The 19,319-nt window shown below is 38.6% G+C and overlaps 1 protein-coding gene across 3 annotated transcripts in view; it reads left to right on the forward strand.

Annotated features, from left to right (window-relative positions):
• trmt11 (tRNA methyltransferase 11 homolog) overlaps positions 1 to 19,319 on the forward strand; it is a 57,956-nt gene that overhangs the window by 23,185 nt on the left and 15,452 nt on the right. For all 3 annotated transcript variants that reach the window (XM_018094227.2, XM_002933189.5, XM_031902018.1), the window contains 4 exons: positions 422 to 502; positions 2,670 to 2,834; positions 15,859 to 15,928; positions 16,887 to 17,018. In XM_018094227.2, coding sequence (XP_017949716.2) covers positions 422 to 502; positions 2,670 to 2,834; positions 15,859 to 15,928; positions 16,887 to 17,018 — 448 coding nt within the window. The remainder of the gene's footprint in view (positions 1 to 421; positions 503 to 2,669; positions 2,835 to 15,858; positions 15,929 to 16,886; positions 17,019 to 19,319) is intronic.

The raw sequence follows: 19,319 nt of genomic DNA on the forward strand, positions 1-19,319 counted from the left end.
ACCAAAACTGATGCTGTACAAGTGGTTCAATCTGCTTGTTTAATTCCTCTGCAGAATAAATATTAAGTATTAGTAGTAGGGATGCACCGAATCCTGCCTTTTTTTGAAGGATTCGGTTTCGGCCGAATCCATGGTCCCAGCCGAACCGAATCCTAATTAGCTTAAATTAGAATATGCTAATTAGCATTTGAAAGGGTTAACTGGTAGGAGGGGATTCGGATTTAGCTTGGTGCATCCCTAATTAGTAGTGCCATTTTTGCTGTGTGGTTCTTATAAAACTTTCTCCTGGAACTGGTTATAGGGGACCGACACGTTTTTCAGTCAATTTAACACGGGGTTTCTCTTGTTCCTAGCAGACATTTTTATAAACATTTAGATAATTTACTCATTTGGGGTGGTATTGATTCTATACTTTCTGTAGGTGGCCTTCTGGTGTCGTCTGCTCATTTTGGAGCCTATGTTTGTGGTACTGAAATTGATTACAATACAGTCCATGGATTGGGTGAGTATAATTATTAATAATTGGTTATATCCTGATAATTAAGGATACTTGATTCCTTAAAGTAGACATTTTTCAAGTAGGGATATAAATTCTGTATGTCTTTATCTGTAGCTAAACTTCAGCATGCAGTGCAGACCCCCGAAGAAGTGCCAGTGAGAAACCTATATGTTGCTTACTAAAGTTTGCCAGTAAAGTTTGCCAGGCAGATCCAATGTTTATTGCTTTAGCTGTAAAAATACACTTAAGTCTTCTTAATAAAAACTCCAGCCATTTTAAAATATAGTTGCATTAAAAGTGTAACAAAATCCCATTTTGATCTAAAATATTGTTTCACAATCTGTGGTTAAATGAAGTAAACCTATTGCAGATAATACCTATATACAGTGCAATTTCCTGTCTTAACTGTTATTATTATATATAGTCATGTGCTATATTCTTTTACTGGAGATATTTACTGCACAAAGCCTTTGCTGCTCTTTTGTCTTTGAAGAGATTATACAAGTGTACTCAGAGGTTTACAAAGCCCTGGCAAAATTCTAGCCATTTTTGTAAAATATGAGTGATCCTGCAAAACACCATTCTTTTATTTTTAATACTGGTAAGGTGAAGCTATTTATAACAGCATTTATGTGTCCTTTAGTCGTAATGATAGCTGAAAACACAGAACCAAAGCTTGCCCTGAACAAAAGTTTACATATGCTTAAATGTAGTCAAAATTCATAGCAAGATGAATGCAGCATATTCAGGGCTGGAACTAGGGGTAGGCACTAGTTCTATATATGCAATATTAAGAGCTATGGGTATGTCCCCTAAGGCCCTAAGAAATTTTGACCACTGGGGTAACTACTGACAGATGCTGATTGCAAGTAGAAGTGTTAAAAATGGCACTTTCTTTTCTCAGGCTCATTACAGCTGTACATTTTTCAGGGACTGAATGAGCAATAGGAAAGGGAATGGTATCATTGGACACACTGCCTGCATATTTAATTCACCCTATAGCATTACACTGCTAAATCGGAAATATTTTTAATAATAAAAATGTACGTAAACTGCAAAAGTTAAAGTTTACCTTTCATTTTCATTTTCACTTAACCAATATGGGTAAAACATTTACCTTTAAAATTTGATTTCTATTTCTAACCAGTATATGAAAAATATTGTTGGGATGGGATACAGATTTGTATTTTGCTTGTGGCTTTTTGATATGCTGTGCTGCATGTTGTCTTAGGTGTCGACCAAAACGTTGGCCTGTTTTATCAGTATGATTTAATAAAAGTAATGTTTTATTTTTAAAAGATCCTGGTGTGCACCTTATATTCTTGGATTTGTGGTTAATTGGATACATAGTGGTAGCACCCAGGCAATTTGTTTTGTAAGTTTGGTGTGCTGAAAGAGTTCTGGACTGTATATACACAAAAATATCAATATGGTCCTTTAAAACCATTGTCATAGATTCTGCAATCCATGGCACTTAAAAGGGTAATACTTTTATACCAATAAAATTATGTTTCAATGTTTCAAATATGGTTGCAAAAATCCAAAAAGTAGGGAAAAAAAGCTTCAGCAGATTTTCTGCAAAACATTTATTGTGAGTAGTGGTAACAGGTGTTACCACTACCCACAATAAATGTTTTGCAGTAAATCTGCTGAAGCTTTTTTTCCCTACTTTTTGGATTTTTGCAGTTCTATTTGGTTGCAGCACAGAGCAACAACTAGGAGCTAAAGCTTTTTTGTAAGTATTTTATACAAAGTTCACCAATAATTTTCTAGTTTCAAATATGGTATTTTTTAACTTTTAGTAACTTTTTTAAAGTTTCACTTCAAATTTGTTCTGGGTGCTGCAACCACAATACAGACCAATAGTGAAGCTAGATTTTTGTGTATTGATTATGTTTCTTTTTAAGCTCTCTGAAGTTTCTGTGTTTATTTGTGATTTAAACTTTTGTCTAGTTGCTAGGGTTAGAAGCAACAGAAACAAAAAAGTAAGATCAATTGAAAACTAAGTTACATTTCCTCTTTATACCTCCTTGCCCCTTCAATAGTAAGCATATAGCAGCTCACACTCTTGTACAAATGCAGAGAACCACAGAAGGAACTCTTTGTCCAATTCTGATTCCCAGTTAACCTGACATACCACTTGTTAACAGCATATTCTGTTTTTCTTCAGGAAAAGCAACCAGGATGAACCAAAAGTGGAGAGGGCCAGATGAGAATATTAGGGCTAACCTACGCCAGTATGGATTAGAAAAATACTATTTGGATGTTTTGTTATCTGATGCCTCAAAGCCAGTATGGAGAAAAGCACCATTGTTTGATGCCATCATAACTGACCGTATGTTTTATAACCAGTTTACCTGATGTGATGTCATGATATCTGTTATTCTAGAATAGAAATGTTGATGATAACCTCAAGAAATGTCTGTCAGTCAGGGCTAGTACAATATTTTATAGCTAGTAGTATAGTATTTTTATAATAACTGGTAACTTTCTCTTTTATAACCTGCTGTTATTGGGACAGTCTTCTGTATGTCTTCTATATAGGACAGAATCAATTGCACTTAGACTACAGATGTTTCTTTAGCCATACTACTAACATGTTTATTTACAAATGCATTTTTAGCAAATAACACAAGAAGCAGAAATAAACCTGTACACCAAAACATTTGCATAAAAAGAAGGGACAGCCCAAAAGAATAAAGGGTTTCTGTCTGTAGAGTAACGATAACTGACTTTAGATTTGGGGGACTCTCCACTATCTTGTTTTAAACTTCAGCTGTAACTTTGTGGGAAGATTCAAACATATGGAAAATGTTATATAGGAATGTGAGCCCAAAATCAGTTGATACTGTTCCCATAAACAATGAGTTAGTTAAGGAGTTATATTTTTATAATGATAAAAAGGCACATAAATGGTATCATTTTTTAAGCTTTATTAAGATGCTCTGCATATAGTAGCAATAAAAATGCTTGCTGGACTCTCATAATTACTGCATTGCTGTAATGCTGTAATGCAAATATACCATTTTGCACTGACATTCATTCCACATGGTCATTGGTATTTTACAAGGTAGGCAGTAAGTGGTTGTGCCATGGGCAGGGTCATCCTAAACATCTATTATAAGCCTTTTTTGATTGTTAGAATATAGCCTGCTGCTGTGGGGCCTATAATTACCTGCTGCTTGAAGGCAGACAGGTGCTGCTGCTCAGTAATATACAGATACACAAAACTCATCTTGCTGATTATGTCCAAGAACAGAATAGGATACAGGTAGATTATTCCCAGCAGTTAGCTTAAAAAACTAATTGTTTTGCCTGTCCTTGTTGTATTTTAACCCTTTAAGTGCCAGCCGAATTCGTCATTTCGGTTCCCCCCAGTGCCAGACGTTTTTTAAGCATTTTGTACTCATTCACTTTAACAATGTTTTTTGGTAGGAAAACCTCCATGAAACTAGGGAAATTATATATCGTTTTTTTCGTCACTAATTGGGCTTCGACATACATATCAAATTTTATAACTTTTCTGGAGATATGATGTGTATTTTGGGTGAAATATGTAAAAAAAAAAAAAAATAATGAAAAATTTCTGTATATTTTGAGGTTTTTTTCCATAGAAAAGTTAATTTTACACACTTTTTTTTGTCGTTTGTAAAAGCCCTGATACTCCCAAGTCCAACGATACCAAATATGTGGTGGTACCCCACAGTTCCTGTCCAGAAGTAACCCCCAAACTAAAGCAATACTTAGTACAATATCACACCAGAACAAAGCAGAAAAGCGCTTGTAACAGTTGATGCAGCATAACTTATATGTAAATCTAAAATATCCCCTCATGTTCGGTATCTTTAGAAACTACAGACCTTCAGGTTTCTAGGTGCAATGTAGTTTTCTCTCAAAAGCCAAATACTTTTTGTCAGTGCATTGTGCAATTTGGAGCTTTTTTTGACATTTTTTTTTTTTTCTAAAACGTAAACTTGGACGCATGATCAAATGTGGATTTCACAAAAAAAAATCTCATAAAAATTTTCTAACAAAGGCAAATTTGAAAGACAAACTTCTCCTGAATAAAATGATGCCCCATATGTATGGGTGCACATAAAGACATGGGCACCAAACACTCCAAAGCAGGGGCAATGCATAAAGGCAATTACAGCTAAAAATTTGGGGGCTGCGCTCTATGTGCACTACCTGCAGTTTTTCAGTGTTAACCCCCCCTACCTGTGAAATAACCCCCACAAGCTATATATTTCTGAAAAGTGCACACCTTCAGCTATTCAGAGACACCACTCTTCTCTTTTTCTACATGGAAAATTGTGGCTGCAGTCCCTTGCAGAAGTCAGCGCTTTGGTCAGAAATCAAGGAAAAAAACAGATACAAACCTAGATTTCTCCCCAAAATCTCCATGGCAACTACCAAAAACTTACTAAACATCAATCTGCAAGTTCCCCTGAATAAAACGATACCCCATATGTATGGGTGCACATAAAGACGTGTCCACCAAATGCCCCCAAACAGGGGCAATGCATAAGGGCAATTTCAGTTGAAATTTTGGGGGCTGCGCTCTATGTGCACTACCTGCAGTTTTTCAGTGTTAACCCCCCCTACCTGTGAGATAACCCCCACAATCTATATATTTACGAAAAGTGCACACCTTCAGCTATTCAGAGACACCACTCTTCTCTTTCTACATGGAAATTTGTGGCCGCAGTCCCTTGCAGAAGTCAGCGCTTTGGTCAGAAATCAAGGAAAAACCAGATACAAACCTAGATTTCTCCCCAAAATCCCCATGGCAACTACCGAAATCTTACTAACCATCAATCTGCAAGTTCCCCTGAATAAAACGATACCCCATATGTATGGGTGCACATAAAGACGTGGCCACCAAATGCCCCAAAACAGGGGCAATGTATAAGGGCAATTTCAGTTGAAATTTTGGGGGCTGCGCTCTATGTGCACTACCTGCAGCTTTTCAGTGTTAACCCCCCCTACCTGTGAGATAACCCCCACAATCAATATATTTACGAAAAGTGCACACCTTCAGCTATTCAGAGACACCACTCTTCTCTTTCTACATGGAAATTTGTGGCCGCAGTCCCTTGCAGAAGTCAGCGCTTTGGTCAGAAATCAAGGAAAAACCAGATACAAACCTAGATTTCTCCCCAAAATCCCCATGGCAACTACCGAAATCTTACTAACCATCAATCTGCAAGTTCCCCTGAATAAAACGATACCCCATATGTATGGGTGCACATAAAGACGTGGCCACCAAATGCCCCAAAACAGGGGCAATGCATAAGGGCAATTTCAGTTGAAATTTTGGGGGTTGCGCTCTATGTGCACTACCTGCAGTTTTTCACTGTTAACCCCCCCTACCTGTGAGATAACCCCCACAATCTATATATTTACAAAAAGTGCACACCTTCAGCTATTCAGAGACACCACTCTTCTCTTTCTACATGGAAAATTGTGGCCGCAGTCCCTTGCAGAAGTCAGCGCTTTGGTCAGAAATCAAGGAAAAACCAGATACAAACCTAGATTTCTCCCCAAAATCCCCATGGCAACTACCGAAATCTTACTAACCATCAATCTGCAAGTTCCCCTGAATAAAACGATACCCCATATGTATGGGTGCACATAAAGACGTGGCCACCAAATGCCCCAAAACAGGGGCAATGCATAAGGGCAATTTCAGTTGAAATTTTGGGGGTTGCGCTCTATGTGCACTACCTGCAGTTTTTCACTGTTAACCCCCCCTACCTGTGAGATAACCCCCACAATCTATATATTTACAAAAAGTGCACACCTTCAGCTATTCAGAGACGCCACTCTTCTCTTTCTACATGGAAAATTGTGGCCGCAGTCCCTTGCAGAAGTCAGCGCTTTGGTCAGAAATCAAGGAAAAACCAGATACAAACCTAGATTTTGGTCAGAAATCAAGGAAAAACCAGATAAAAAACCTAGATTTCTCCCCAAAATCTCCATGGCAACTACCAAAAACTTACTAAACCTCAATTTGCAAGTTCCCCTGAATAAAACGATACCCCATATGTATGGGTGCACATAAAGACGTGGCCACCAAATGCCCCAAAACAGGGGCAATGCATAAGGGCAATTTCAGTTGAAATTTTGGGGGCTGCGCTCTATGTGCACTACCTGCAGTTTTTCAGTGTTAACCCCCCCTACCTGTGAGATAACCCCCACAATCTATATATTTACAAAAAGTGGACACCTTCAGCTATTCAGAGACGCCACTCTTCTCTTTCTACATGGAAAATTGTGGCCGCAGTCCCTTGCAGAAGTCAGCGCTTTGGTCAGAAATCAAGGAAAAACCAGATACAAACCTAGATTTCTCCCCAAAATCTCCATGGCAACTACCAATAACTTACTAACCATCAATCTGCAAGTTCCCCTGAATAAAACGATACCCCATATGTATGGGTGCACATAAAGACGTGGCCACCAAATGCCCCCAAACAGGGGCAATGCATAAGGGGGGGCTGTGCTCTATGTGGTCTACCTGCAGTTATATAGTCTAAACACCCCCATACCTGTGAAATAACCCCCGCAAACTATATATTTACAAAAAGTGCACACCTTCAGCTATTCAGAGACACCACTCTTCTCTTTCTACATGAAAAATTGTGACCCCAGTCCCTTGCAGAAGTCAGCGCTTTGGTCAGAAATCAAGGAAAAACCAGATACAAACCTAGATTTCTCCCCAAAATCTCCATGGCAACTACCAAAAACTTACTAACCATCAATCTGCAAGTTCCCCTGAATAAAACGATACCCCATATGTATGGGTGCACATAAAGACGTGGCCACCAAATGCCCCCAAACAGGGGCAATACATAAGGGGGGGCTGTGCTCTATGTGCTCTACCTGCAGTTATATAGTCTAAACACCCCCATACCTGTGAAATAACCCCCGCAAACTATATATTTACAAAAAGTGCACACCTTCAGCTATTCAGAGACACCACTCTTCTCTTTCTACATGAAAAATTGTGGCTGCAGTCCCTTGCAGAAGTCAGCGCTTTGGTCAGAAATCAAGGAAAAACCAGATACAAACCTAGATTTTGGTCAGAAATCAAGGAAAAACCAGATAAAAAACCTAGATTTCTCCCCAAAATCTCCATGGCAACTACCAAAAACTTACTAAACATCAATCTGCAAGTTCCCCTGAATAAAACGATACCCCATATGTATGGGTGCACATAAAGACGTGGCCACCAAATGCCCCCAAACAGGGGCAATACATAAGGGGGGGCTGTGCTCTATGTGCTCTACCTGCAGTTATATAGTCTAAACACCCCCATACCTGTGAAATAACCCCCGCAAACTATATATTTACAAAAAGTGCACACCTTCAGCTATTCAGAGACACCACTCTTCTCTTTCTACATGAAAAATTGTGGCCGCAGTCCCTTGCAGAAGTCAGCGCTTTGGTCAGAAATCAAGGAAAAACCAGATACAAACCTAGATTTCTCCCCAAAATCTCCATGGCAACTACCAATAACTTACTAACCATCAATCTGCAAGTTCCCCTGAATAAAACGATACCCCATATGTATGGGTGCACATAAAGACGTGGCCACCAAATGCCCCAAAACAGGGGCAATGCATAAGGGCAATTTCAGTTGAAATTTTGGGGGCTGCGCTCTATGTGCACTACCTGCAGTTTTTCAGTGTTAACCCCCCCTACCTGTGGAATAACCCCCACAATCTATATATTTACGAAAAGTGCACACCTTCAGCTATTCAGAGACACCACTCTTCTCTTTCTACATGGAAAATTGTGGCTGCAGTCCCTTGCAGAAGTCAGCGCTTTGGTCAGAAATCAAGGAAAAACCAGATACAAACCTAGATTTTGGTCAGAAATCAAGGAAAAACCAGATAAAAAACCTAGATTTCTCCCCAAAATCTCCATGGCAACTACCAAAAACTTACTAACCATCAATCTGCAAGTTCCCCTGAATAAAACGATACCCCATATGTATGGGAGCACATAAAGACGTGGCCACCAAATGCCCCAAAACAGGGGCAATGCATAAGGGGGGTCTGTGCTCTATGTGCTCTACCTGCAGTTATTTAGTCTAAACACCCCCATACCTGTGAAATAACCCCCACAATCAATATATTTACGAAAAGTGCACACCTTCAGCTATTCAGAGACACCACTCTTCTCTTTCTACATGGAAAATTGTGGCCGCAGTCCCTTGCAGAAGTCAGCGCTTTGGTCAGAAATCAAGGAAAAACCAGATACAAACCTAGATTTCTCTCCAAAATTTCCATGGCAACTACCAAAAACTTACTAAACATCAATCTGCAAGTTCCCCTGAATAAAACGATACCTATGTCTGGTTGCACATAAGTACATGGCCGCCAAACCTGAAAATGCATAATATTGGGGCTGCACTCTATGCACCCCTTTTTTTTTGCCTGCACCCTAATGAATGGAATACGCTCGGGTGCAGGCACATGTAGCCGATATACGCATGAAAACGCGTGAGAATGCAAAGTCTCGCGTTTTCATGCGTATATCGGCTACACGTGCCTGCACCCGAGCGTATTCCATTCATTCGGGTGCAGGCACAAGTAGCAGGCGTAGGGCTGAATTTTCGGCAAGCGTTTTTCCACTTGCTGAAAAAATCAGCCCTACGCCATGTGTGGCATCAGCCTAACCCTTGGCAATAGAAACTACCAGAACAATCTTAGCCTTTCTAGAACAACTGAAATCAAATGAAGTTAAAATGGAATAAAACCACTAAAAGCAATCAAAGAACAATAATTGCAATGAAATCGGTGGTCAGAGCCCTGGATCCACCAATGTCACTGCAAAAGCAACCTTTTTGGGGGCACTAAACACACAATAAAGAACAATGCAAAGATAAAACACCATAAAATCAGTAAAATCCAATAAAACCACCGAAACCAACAGAAGAACAATAATTGCAATGAAATTGGTGGTCAGAGCCCTGGATCCACCAACGTCACTGCAAATTCAGCACCCAATAGCAATAAAAAAAGTTACAATACAATACAATAATAAAAAAACAGAAATCAATTATGAAAATGCCAAAAAAACACTAAAATGCAACCAAATAAATCAGATAATTATAGAGCAAGATCAGAAATAAAGTTTTAGTAAAAAAAAAGACTGCCAAAGAAAGCAAAGAAAGAAAAGAAAAGAAAGAAAGAAAAAAAAAAAAAAAAAAAAAAAAAAAGTGTAAGTGTGTGTGTAAGTGTCTGTGTGTGCTTGGGAAAGTTGTAAATAAGTGTGTATGTGTACAAAAGTGTAATAATGACAAAGATAGAAGAAAAAATTGAAAAAAAAAAAAATTTTAGACAGTTGAGATAGAAATAAGCAAAATAAACAGTGGTTAGAGAGTTGTAGTTCAGCTTACACAATGCAGGCAGGCGATCAGGGCGACCAATCCAGCAGGAAGGCAGCAGGAAGGCAGCAGGGGGGCTCCAGCAGTCTCACGTGGCAGCAGGAGTGAAGAGGCGACGGCGGGGGCGGCGACAATTAAAGGGACAGCAGTGGACACGTCATCAATGCGTGTCCACTGCTGTCATTGGCTGAGGACCCGGATCGGCGGCGCTGGGGGACCGGATCTGTAAGTATGACCTTACTTGCTCGTTGCCTAGGGGGTTGTGAAGGGTTTACAAGCGCTGCGCTGCTTTAAAAGCGAGCGCAGCGCTTGTAAACCTGATAGTGCTGTAGGACGTAGATTCTACGTCCTGTGGCACTTTGGTCCTTTGCTACCCAGGACGTAGAATCTACGTCCCATGGCACTAAAAGGGTTAAATATGTATTAAAAATATTAAATATTTTTGTTTTTAATATTTTTCCCTCACTTTTTTATGTAAATGTATGGCATTTAGCAATATTTTCTACAAAGCAACTACTGAGTTTGTATAGTCACTACAAATCAGCATAACTTTGATGAAAACATAATGGGGTGTATTCACTAAAGTGCGTTAAAACGAGCGCTATTTATAGCATGCGACTTAATGCACGATTTTTTTGCGACTTAATGCACAATTCACTAAAAGGATACTTGCGTTAATTTAGACGCAATGTTCTTTGCGTTATTTAAGTCGCAATGAGCATTTTCCTTGCGTTATTTTCCGCGTGTGCGTTAATTTGTCACGTGCTATATTAGCGCACGTAACCATTACGTTCGTAAAACTACTTTTCTGAAAATGACCATTCCCCTGAAAACTGGAGGATGCATGACTCTAGGGCCAACACATGCTTGAAAAAATCCCACTGCAAAGTCCATGTTGTGTTGCCAAAAGCTCACCAACCACAATTTACCGCCTGCCCCAAGTAGGTGTTAATCTTCGCACAGACTAATGCGATATATAGCGCATTTAACGCTTCACATGTGTCTGTGAATCATGCGTTTGTATTATTTCTACGCGAGAATTAACGCATGTGTTAAAATTAACGTATTGCAGTAGCGCACGACTTAACACATGCCAAATTAATTTGAAGAATCGGTTGTTATTTATCGCGTCAATTTGAACACCAAAAACCATGTGATAACGCTTATCGACCTTTAGTGAATCAACCCCAATGACTGTATTCCATGGATTTTGTGTAAGGACAGATCCAAATACAACGTTGTTGTAAACCATATTTTGTCCAAAAAAAAAAATTGATTTTGGAGCAAGTTCTGTTATATATCGTGTAATAAATATATGTGTTTATAGAGCCATACAAACATATAACCCTTGTTTGTTACTATTAACCCTTTAAGTGCCACAGGACGTAGAATCTATGTCCTTTGTATCAAAGTACCTAAGTGCCACAGGACGTAGATTCTACGTCCTGCTGCACTTCCGGATTTGGGAGCGGAGCAGCGGCTTTTCAAGCCACTCCTTCGCTCCCCACTCGTTCCCCAGCCCCTAGGCAAGGAGCACAGGAGGGGAACAAGTGGCCCCTGGGGCACGATCACCCAGGGGCCCCATATGACATATCTGGAATCCTTGTGGCTTTCCCTGCAGTGCCTCTGCCTTCTCCAGCTTCCCCCTCTGGCCCCCCCTGCTTCCTGCACCGCCCCCTCACATGGGCTGCAGCTGCTGTGCCTGCTCCTGTCTCTTCTGCAGATCCTCAGCTTCTTCTGTCCAGGTAAGTGCCAAATACACACACAAACACACAATCACACACTTATTACACTAATACTTACTAAAACTTATACTCACACTTACACACACACACACATTTTTTTTGGGGGGGGGGGTTGGGGGGTTTCACACATTCACAGCACTTACAGCACTCACACTTACTTTTACAAAAACACACATGCACACAAAACACATTTTACCTAGTATACACACACACTTACACACTTATGTAATTTTGTAATTTTTTTTATCGCATCGTTTTTATTCTTGCCTGAAAAAAAGTGTTTTATTGCGGATGGCGTATTCGCTAACCGCACTGCGCAGTACCTTTTTGTGTATTATTTTGGTGTTTCTACTACATTTTCTGTGATTTTGGTGCATTTTTAGGTATTTACTCAAACTGTTATTCTGACCGCAGATATTATTAGGCAAGAAAAAAAATGATTTTAGTAATTTTTTTTTATTTTTATCAATTTTATTGCATTTCACATTGTTCTTTATTATTTGTCTTTGCACATGGACATTTTGTCTGCTGTATTTCAATTTGGCATCTTCTGTACCCCACATAGTTTGGCCAATATATGCATATAGGGCATCAAACTGTTCAGTAGACCCCTGGCTTTCATATTTAGAAAGTTTTATGTTGATACGTTACAAAATGTGGGGTACATAATGAGGTAAAATGCAAGCTTTGTGACGATTTTCAGAAATGTCATAAAAAACCGTTCTGTTTAGCATAGCTTTGTAGTTTGCAGTAGAAAGTTGGGTACTTTCGGAAAATATTTGATTTTCTAGGGTGTCCATACTGTTAGGGGGTCTTATGGCACATAATACACATACCGGGTGCAAAATTTGCACGAGCCAGAGCGTTGTATGTGAAAATTCATATGCGCTATTTTTATTTGTGTGCCCCTGTACGCCACATAGTTTGGTAAATCTATGCATATAGGGCATCAAACTGTTCAGTACACCCCTGGCGTTCACATTTAGAATGTTTTATGTTCATATGTTACAAAATGTGGTGGTACATAATGTGGTAAAATGCAAGCTTTTTGACGATTTTCAGAAATGCCATAAAAACCGTTCTGTTTAGCATAGCTTTGTAGTTTGGTAGTTTGCAGTAGAAAGATGTATTTACCCATTTTTGTTTTGTCAGAATGTGTACATGCCGGTAGCTTATATTGCAGCGTATACACTTTGTATGCACTAACTTCCTTTTGGGGTCTCTAAATGCCAGATAAATCGGTAATCCTATGCACAATGGGCATCAAACTGTTCAGTGGACCCTTGGCTTTCATATTTAGGATGTGTTTTCTTGGTACCTAATGTTATGTGGGAGATAAGGTGCTTGAAAGTGGAAGATTTGATTTTCAGGTATTTCATCAAAACTGGCAATTTTGGGAAAGCATTATGACTCTGTAGTTTGGAGTAGAAAGACATGGGTACCGATTTTTAATTATTTCGAATGTGTACTTTCCAAAAATATATGGGATATATAATATATATGAGACCTCTGGGGCAATTTCTATGCACTAACTTCCTTATGGGGTCTCTAAATGCCAGATACAGTGGTGATCCTATGCACAATGGGCATCAAACTGTTCAGCGGACCCTTGGCTTTCATATTTATGGTGTGTTTTCTTGGTATCTAATGTTATGTGGGAGATAAAGTGCTTGAAAGTGGAAGATTTGATGTGATTTTCAGGTATTTCACCAAAACTGGCAATTTTGGGAAAGCATTGCGACTCTGTAGTTTGGAGTAGAAAGACATGGGTACCAATTTTGAATTCACCCGAATGTGCACTTTCCAAAAATATATGGGTTTGGGGGGGTCAATGTATTTTTTTGTGTTTTTACCCCACAGAAAATGCAGTAAACGTGTTAAATTTTCAGTAGTTAAAGAGATCTCCAGGGCAATTTGTATGTACTAACTTCCTTTTGGGGTTTATAAATTCCAGATACATTGGTGATCCTATGCACAATGGGCATCACTGTTCAGCGGACCCTTGGCTTTCATATTTAGGGTGTGTTTTCTTGGTACCTAATATTATGTGGGAGATATGATGCTTGAAAGTGGAAGATTTGAGGCGATTTTTTAGAATTTTCTTTATTTTTTATAGAAAATGCTAAATTCAGTAAAGCATTGCCGTTTGGTACTTAGGAGTTGGAAGACATAGTTACCTGTTTCGGATTCGTCAGAATGTGTACTTTTCAAAAATATATTGTTTCCTGGGGTAAACCTAATGTTCCAGGATTTTTGGCTTTGGAATCTAAAGTATGCTGTGTTCTGTTTTGTAATGCTTTGAAAATTTAGTAATTTACTGCTGGGAGTTTTTGATCTATAGAAGTCAGAAATCTCAATAAAACTATACATATCAGGTATTGGCACGTTCGGGAGACATGAGGCTTTCCAAATCAGTTGAATTTTTGTCCATAAAATAAAATGTGTTTCTGGTATAAATCCCTATATCATGAAAAATAGCATTTTTTCTTTTTTTTTTTTGTATTTCAAGCTCTAAATCTTGTTCCAGAAGTGGAAATACACAAAAAAAAGGCATATTTGGAAAGCTCAGGTTCTCCTGAAAAAACAATATATAGTTTGCCTACCTAAACTTAACCCTTCCCCCAGTAAAAGGCCCTAAATTGAGAGAGCACAGAATGTTTACAAAACGTCTGGCACTGAGGGGAACCGAAATGTCAAATTCTGCTGGCACTTAAAGGGTTAAAGGTTTAATATTACTAACAATAGGCCTTGTGCTGAACATACCTTTTGCTTATTGTTTGAATTCCTCAAAATTATTTGTTGGTCTAAACAGTGAAATTGAAGCTACTACATATTTGGTCCCTGCAAGGTGGTTTGTTATGATTGTTTTGTAAGCAGGAGTCCATGATGCAGGAGGTTTATCTTTGTACTGGTAATATAATTATCTACCTTGCAAGGACCAGTTATATAGTAGCTTTAATTAATTAGCTTACGTAATACATTACCTGGCAATTTGTTTCTAAGGATCTGAATTGGAGCGTTTAGATACAAAAATTCAAGTCTCTATTATCAGACTCTGGATGATTTTGCTGCAGGTTAAGATATATTTGTATATCAGAACAAGAAGTGATTTCTGAATCTTTGGTAAGGTGTAAAAGATTCCTTCAAAGGTGTTATAGTGAAGTTATTAAAGACAAAGCATATCCGAAAGCACTAACATGTCTAGGAGGGAGCCTTTTATAAAACAAAGTACAGAAGAATAAGGATTAACCCAAAATACCCATATAGGTATGGGACCTTTCTGTAATTTGGATCTCCACAATTTAAGTCTGCTAAAAATCATTTAAATATTGAATAAACCCAATAGGCTTGTTTTGTCTCCAATAAGGAATTATTATATTTTAGTTGGGATCAAGTACAAGGTACTGTTTTATTATTACAGAGAAAAAGGAAATCATTTCAAAATTAGAATTATTTGCTTATAATGGAGTCTGTGGGAGATGGACTTTCTGTAATTCGGAACTAGCTGACATCTTCCCTGCAAGTGACAGTCTTCAGGTCTCACCGCAAACATAGACCCTGCTTGCGCATGCACAGTTTTAGCAGATTTTCTGCTACTACCAACTGCGCATGCGCAAGCAGGGTTCGTATAGGCGTTAAGACCGGAAGACTGTTCACTTGCAGGGAAGATGTTGGCCAGGTAAACAGCTGCACTACTCTCCTGTTTTAGGTTGGGGTTAGCGATAGGGACAGTTTTTAAAGTTAGAAACTATGCAATAAGGGAGAGGTGAGGGGGGACAAGGCAGTGCTAGTTAGGGGGACTTTTATTGCCCGGGGGGGTAATAGTTCTCCTTTAAGTACATTCTGGTGACTGAGATCATCCAGAATTTGGTTAGATAATAACACCTGGCTTAATTTGAAAGGTTGCCTTAAATGCGAGGTGAGTAGATGCATTACTCTGGCACTACAATACATTACAATACACTGTAATGAAAAAACTTAATGAAATGTTTTCCAGTATACTATGGCCTGACAAACAGCAACGCAAGCAATTGTTAGTGTACATTTAAATCTAATGGGTGATGCTTCGGCTGCTCTTGAAGCGCCTGCTCCTAAAGCAAACAGTTTTTTTACATGTGTATGTTATATGGCACATTTTAGAAATTTTTTTTAGACTAAGCTAAGTTAAACATAATAAAGACAGACTGTATATTAACTCTCTTCCTTCTTTTCTTGCATAGCTCCATATGGCATTAGAGAATCCACAAGGAAAACTGGCACACAGAAAGAAATCATAAAAACCGATCTTTTGTAAGTTGCAATAAAAATAAATGTTTTGCATTCAAGAGAAGACTGAAATTTTGCTGAAGTACTGTTGCCATAGTTTTATGCAGCATTTAAGAAAGAAAGCATAATTCTTAATCTGTATCCTGTCTACAAGAGTGGACAACATGACTAATTAACATACCTTCTGTTCAAAACTGTTCTTTTAAATAGTTTTATGGCCAATATGCTTAGAAATAGCTAATAATGTATTATGTGCTACATGTGTGAAACCTCAAAATAGAAATGGTGTATACAAATCTACATGGCTAATACTACTACTGCAAATACAACACAATGTTTATATTTTGATGTGCCCCATGAACACCAAAACATGATTCTACCACCACTAAACCTAAATGTAGATATGGTGTTGCATTTATTAGATTGCTTTATATGCATTTTGCTTTGAACTTTTGTCTTATCTAACCACAAAACCTTTTACCACATTGCAAATGGGTCTGTCATGTGTTTCTTTGCAGATGTGCATTCATGTTTTAGTAATGTCTTATGTTTCACCATGAAAACTCTCTATAAGGCTCTTTATATTTCTGACCCATACCTACAGTGTAGTATGGTAGAGGTAACATCATGCATGAAAGCAGCCCGAAAGCATGATTTCCATTACCATTAACAGTGTCTGGCCATTTTTGCATATGGAAGGAATAATATATGGTGCATAATACAGGGAAAGTGAACCCCTTTTAGCAGAACTATATTTACAAACTCAGTGCCAAAGCAATATTGGTGTGGCACAAACACAGAAAGGTCATTGTCTAACAGTGGTCCGAAGCCCTCGTGCTGTCCAACTAAAAATCTGTGCCACTATTTAAACATTTTTATTCAGTGGGAATTCCAAAGTTTGCATGTAAATGTACTTTCAATAGGAATTAGGAAAGTGTTTTCAGACAGTGGCAAGCCACTTAATGTTTTCTCTTTCCTTCAGTCCCGAGAGCCATGTTCCAGTCCAGTTAAATTACCATTTGAGTGAAATATTTTCGGATCTGTTAGCCTTTGCGGCGGAGTTCCTGGTTACAGGGGGAAGATTGGTTTATTGGCTTCCAGTGTACAAACCAGAGTAAGTATTTTAATCTGATTTGAAATATAATTTACAATTACAAGTCTTGTATCTTTAGTATATGATCTCTTATATGTTAAGATGTATTGATATCTGTGTGTTACTATTTCCACTGTTTATTTTCCCTATTGTATGTGTTTACTGTAAATATTTAAAAGTTGAAAATCTATTTTGTAATTTGTTTAATTCAGCCAAAGATCCTGCCTATGAATCTTGCCTAACCGCAGGCTGACCCCAAGCTCTTTAACAAATGAATTGGTGTAAATCCTGTTACTAAGCATTCTAAGAATAAGAATGTGAACTTTTACATATTAGGGTTAAGGCTAATGCTACATGGGGCAGGTTCTTGGCTAGTGGATAAAAGCAGGCCAAAAATCTGCCCCTACACTTAAAAAATGTTACTGCTGTGCCTCCACCTGGAGCCATTGCATCTGCCCAGATGCAGGTGCACAAAGCGGAATTCTGCAAGAAACTGGTCACGTGTGCAGTTTTGCGAATTCCGCTCAGTGTGCTTGCACCCAGGCCGACACAGTGGGTCCAGATGCAGACACATCAGTATAATTTTTTGAGTGTAGTGGTGGATTCTTGGCCTCTGTTTATCTGCAGCCCAAGAATCTCCCCTGTGTGGCACTGGCCTTTGGTCTAGGTGTAATGTTTTAATCCTTCTGATTAAACCAATTAACCTTTTTTTTTTTTTTGTCTTTTTGCCTGCTATGTTTTTAGTTGCCCAAAAAAAGAAAAAAAACAAAACAAAAAAAACCTTAAAATGACCCTCCATTTACCCTTATAAGAAAAACCTCAAATTGTTAGCACCTATGTAAGTGAAGTGGTTCTTGCCTTAAAATACATGAGTGTGTTTTTTGAGGTAAGAATCACCTGACCAGTTTCTATAGGAGACAGTAGATGGTGCCCAGGTGTTTGACCTACTAAAAAAGTGCCTGAAATCAAAATTGTCATCACCATGAATATATCTGTTGCCAGCTCAAAGGCTCCTTTACTACACTTTCCCCCATAAGTAATAAAAAACAAAAAGCCCCAGGTAAAGTAACCCATAGCAACCAATAAGAAGTTTGCTTTTCAACCCAGTACATTCTGCCTGATGATTGGTTGCTGTGGGTGATAAGCCTTTAGCAAACTTTGCATCTTTTATTACGTAACCCCGTATTGGCCTTTTTTTTCACTTTTTGCGGGAATTAAAGGAGCAGTATACCCTCTTGTTCATCATGATCTCAATAAATAAATGAGTTTCGTTATTTCTTGAGCTAAAAGGACGGGGAAATTGCCTGTTTGGTCCTTGTGAGGTAGCTAATTAGCCCCCTCCCTCTTTAGTTGTGACTGTTTGTTAGCAGGAGTCCATTATGCAGGGGGTTTAACTGTGTACAGGTAACTTTAAATTAGAATCGTTAATTTAATCGTAAATTTCCGTGTTTGCCCTGTTTCTCAAGAAATTACAAATTTCATATTTACCATGAAAAAAACACTAGGCAAAGAGTACCTTCAACTGGGCATGTGTCAGCAAGCTCTGTGTCGCTAAACTGATCCGAAGTAAACCCAAAAATACAGAAGATGGTGCCTGTGAGTTCTGCTGCACTATTCTGCATGTATAGGTTAGCTTTAAAAACAGAGACACTTTTTTTATTGAAAAAGACTCTGCTGGGAGGGAACCGGGAGGGGACTCAGTGGGGGGCAGTGGATGGGACTGGGTGGGGATTCATTCTCCCTTAAAGGACATGTAAACCCTAAAAATCTTTACCATGTCTTTAGGTTGGGCACATATTCCCTCCCCCCCCCAACTGCATCATTTTCTCTGTCTGAACTCCCTTAGTTAGCCTGAACTGTCCCATTTTACCAGATTCAAAGATCTGCTTTAACCAGGTGGCCATTTTCTATATGCTACATCATCACTGATATGTGCATATCCAGACATGCCTGATGACCTTTCTCAGAAGTTTTTTTTTTAGCAAACCTCATCATTGATGTACATTCTCTTACATTGTAAACTGCATTAAATCTTACCTCTGTTTGTAATCTATTTTATTAATATCTTGCTATATCATATGTGGATGAATAATATTAAATATAATTCATCAATTATATAAATATATAATTATACACATGTAGGGACCCATAGGGTTAAATGGTCCCTATGGCTTTAAATCCCTACAGGTTCAGTTCCCTTAGTTGCTGGGCAGAAGGGAATGTATCTAAGTGAGTTCATTAACATGTGTGCTATTGGTTAGAAGGTATAGTGACCACATCCTGCCTGACTTTGGTATAGTGTTGGGAGAGGAGTGGCACCTT

This window comes from Xenopus tropicalis, chromosome 5, assembly GCF_000004195.4.
Source record: "Xenopus tropicalis strain Nigerian chromosome 5, UCB_Xtro_10.0, whole genome shotgun sequence".
Taxonomy (NCBI): Eukaryota; Metazoa; Chordata; class Amphibia; order Anura; family Pipidae; genus Xenopus; species Xenopus tropicalis.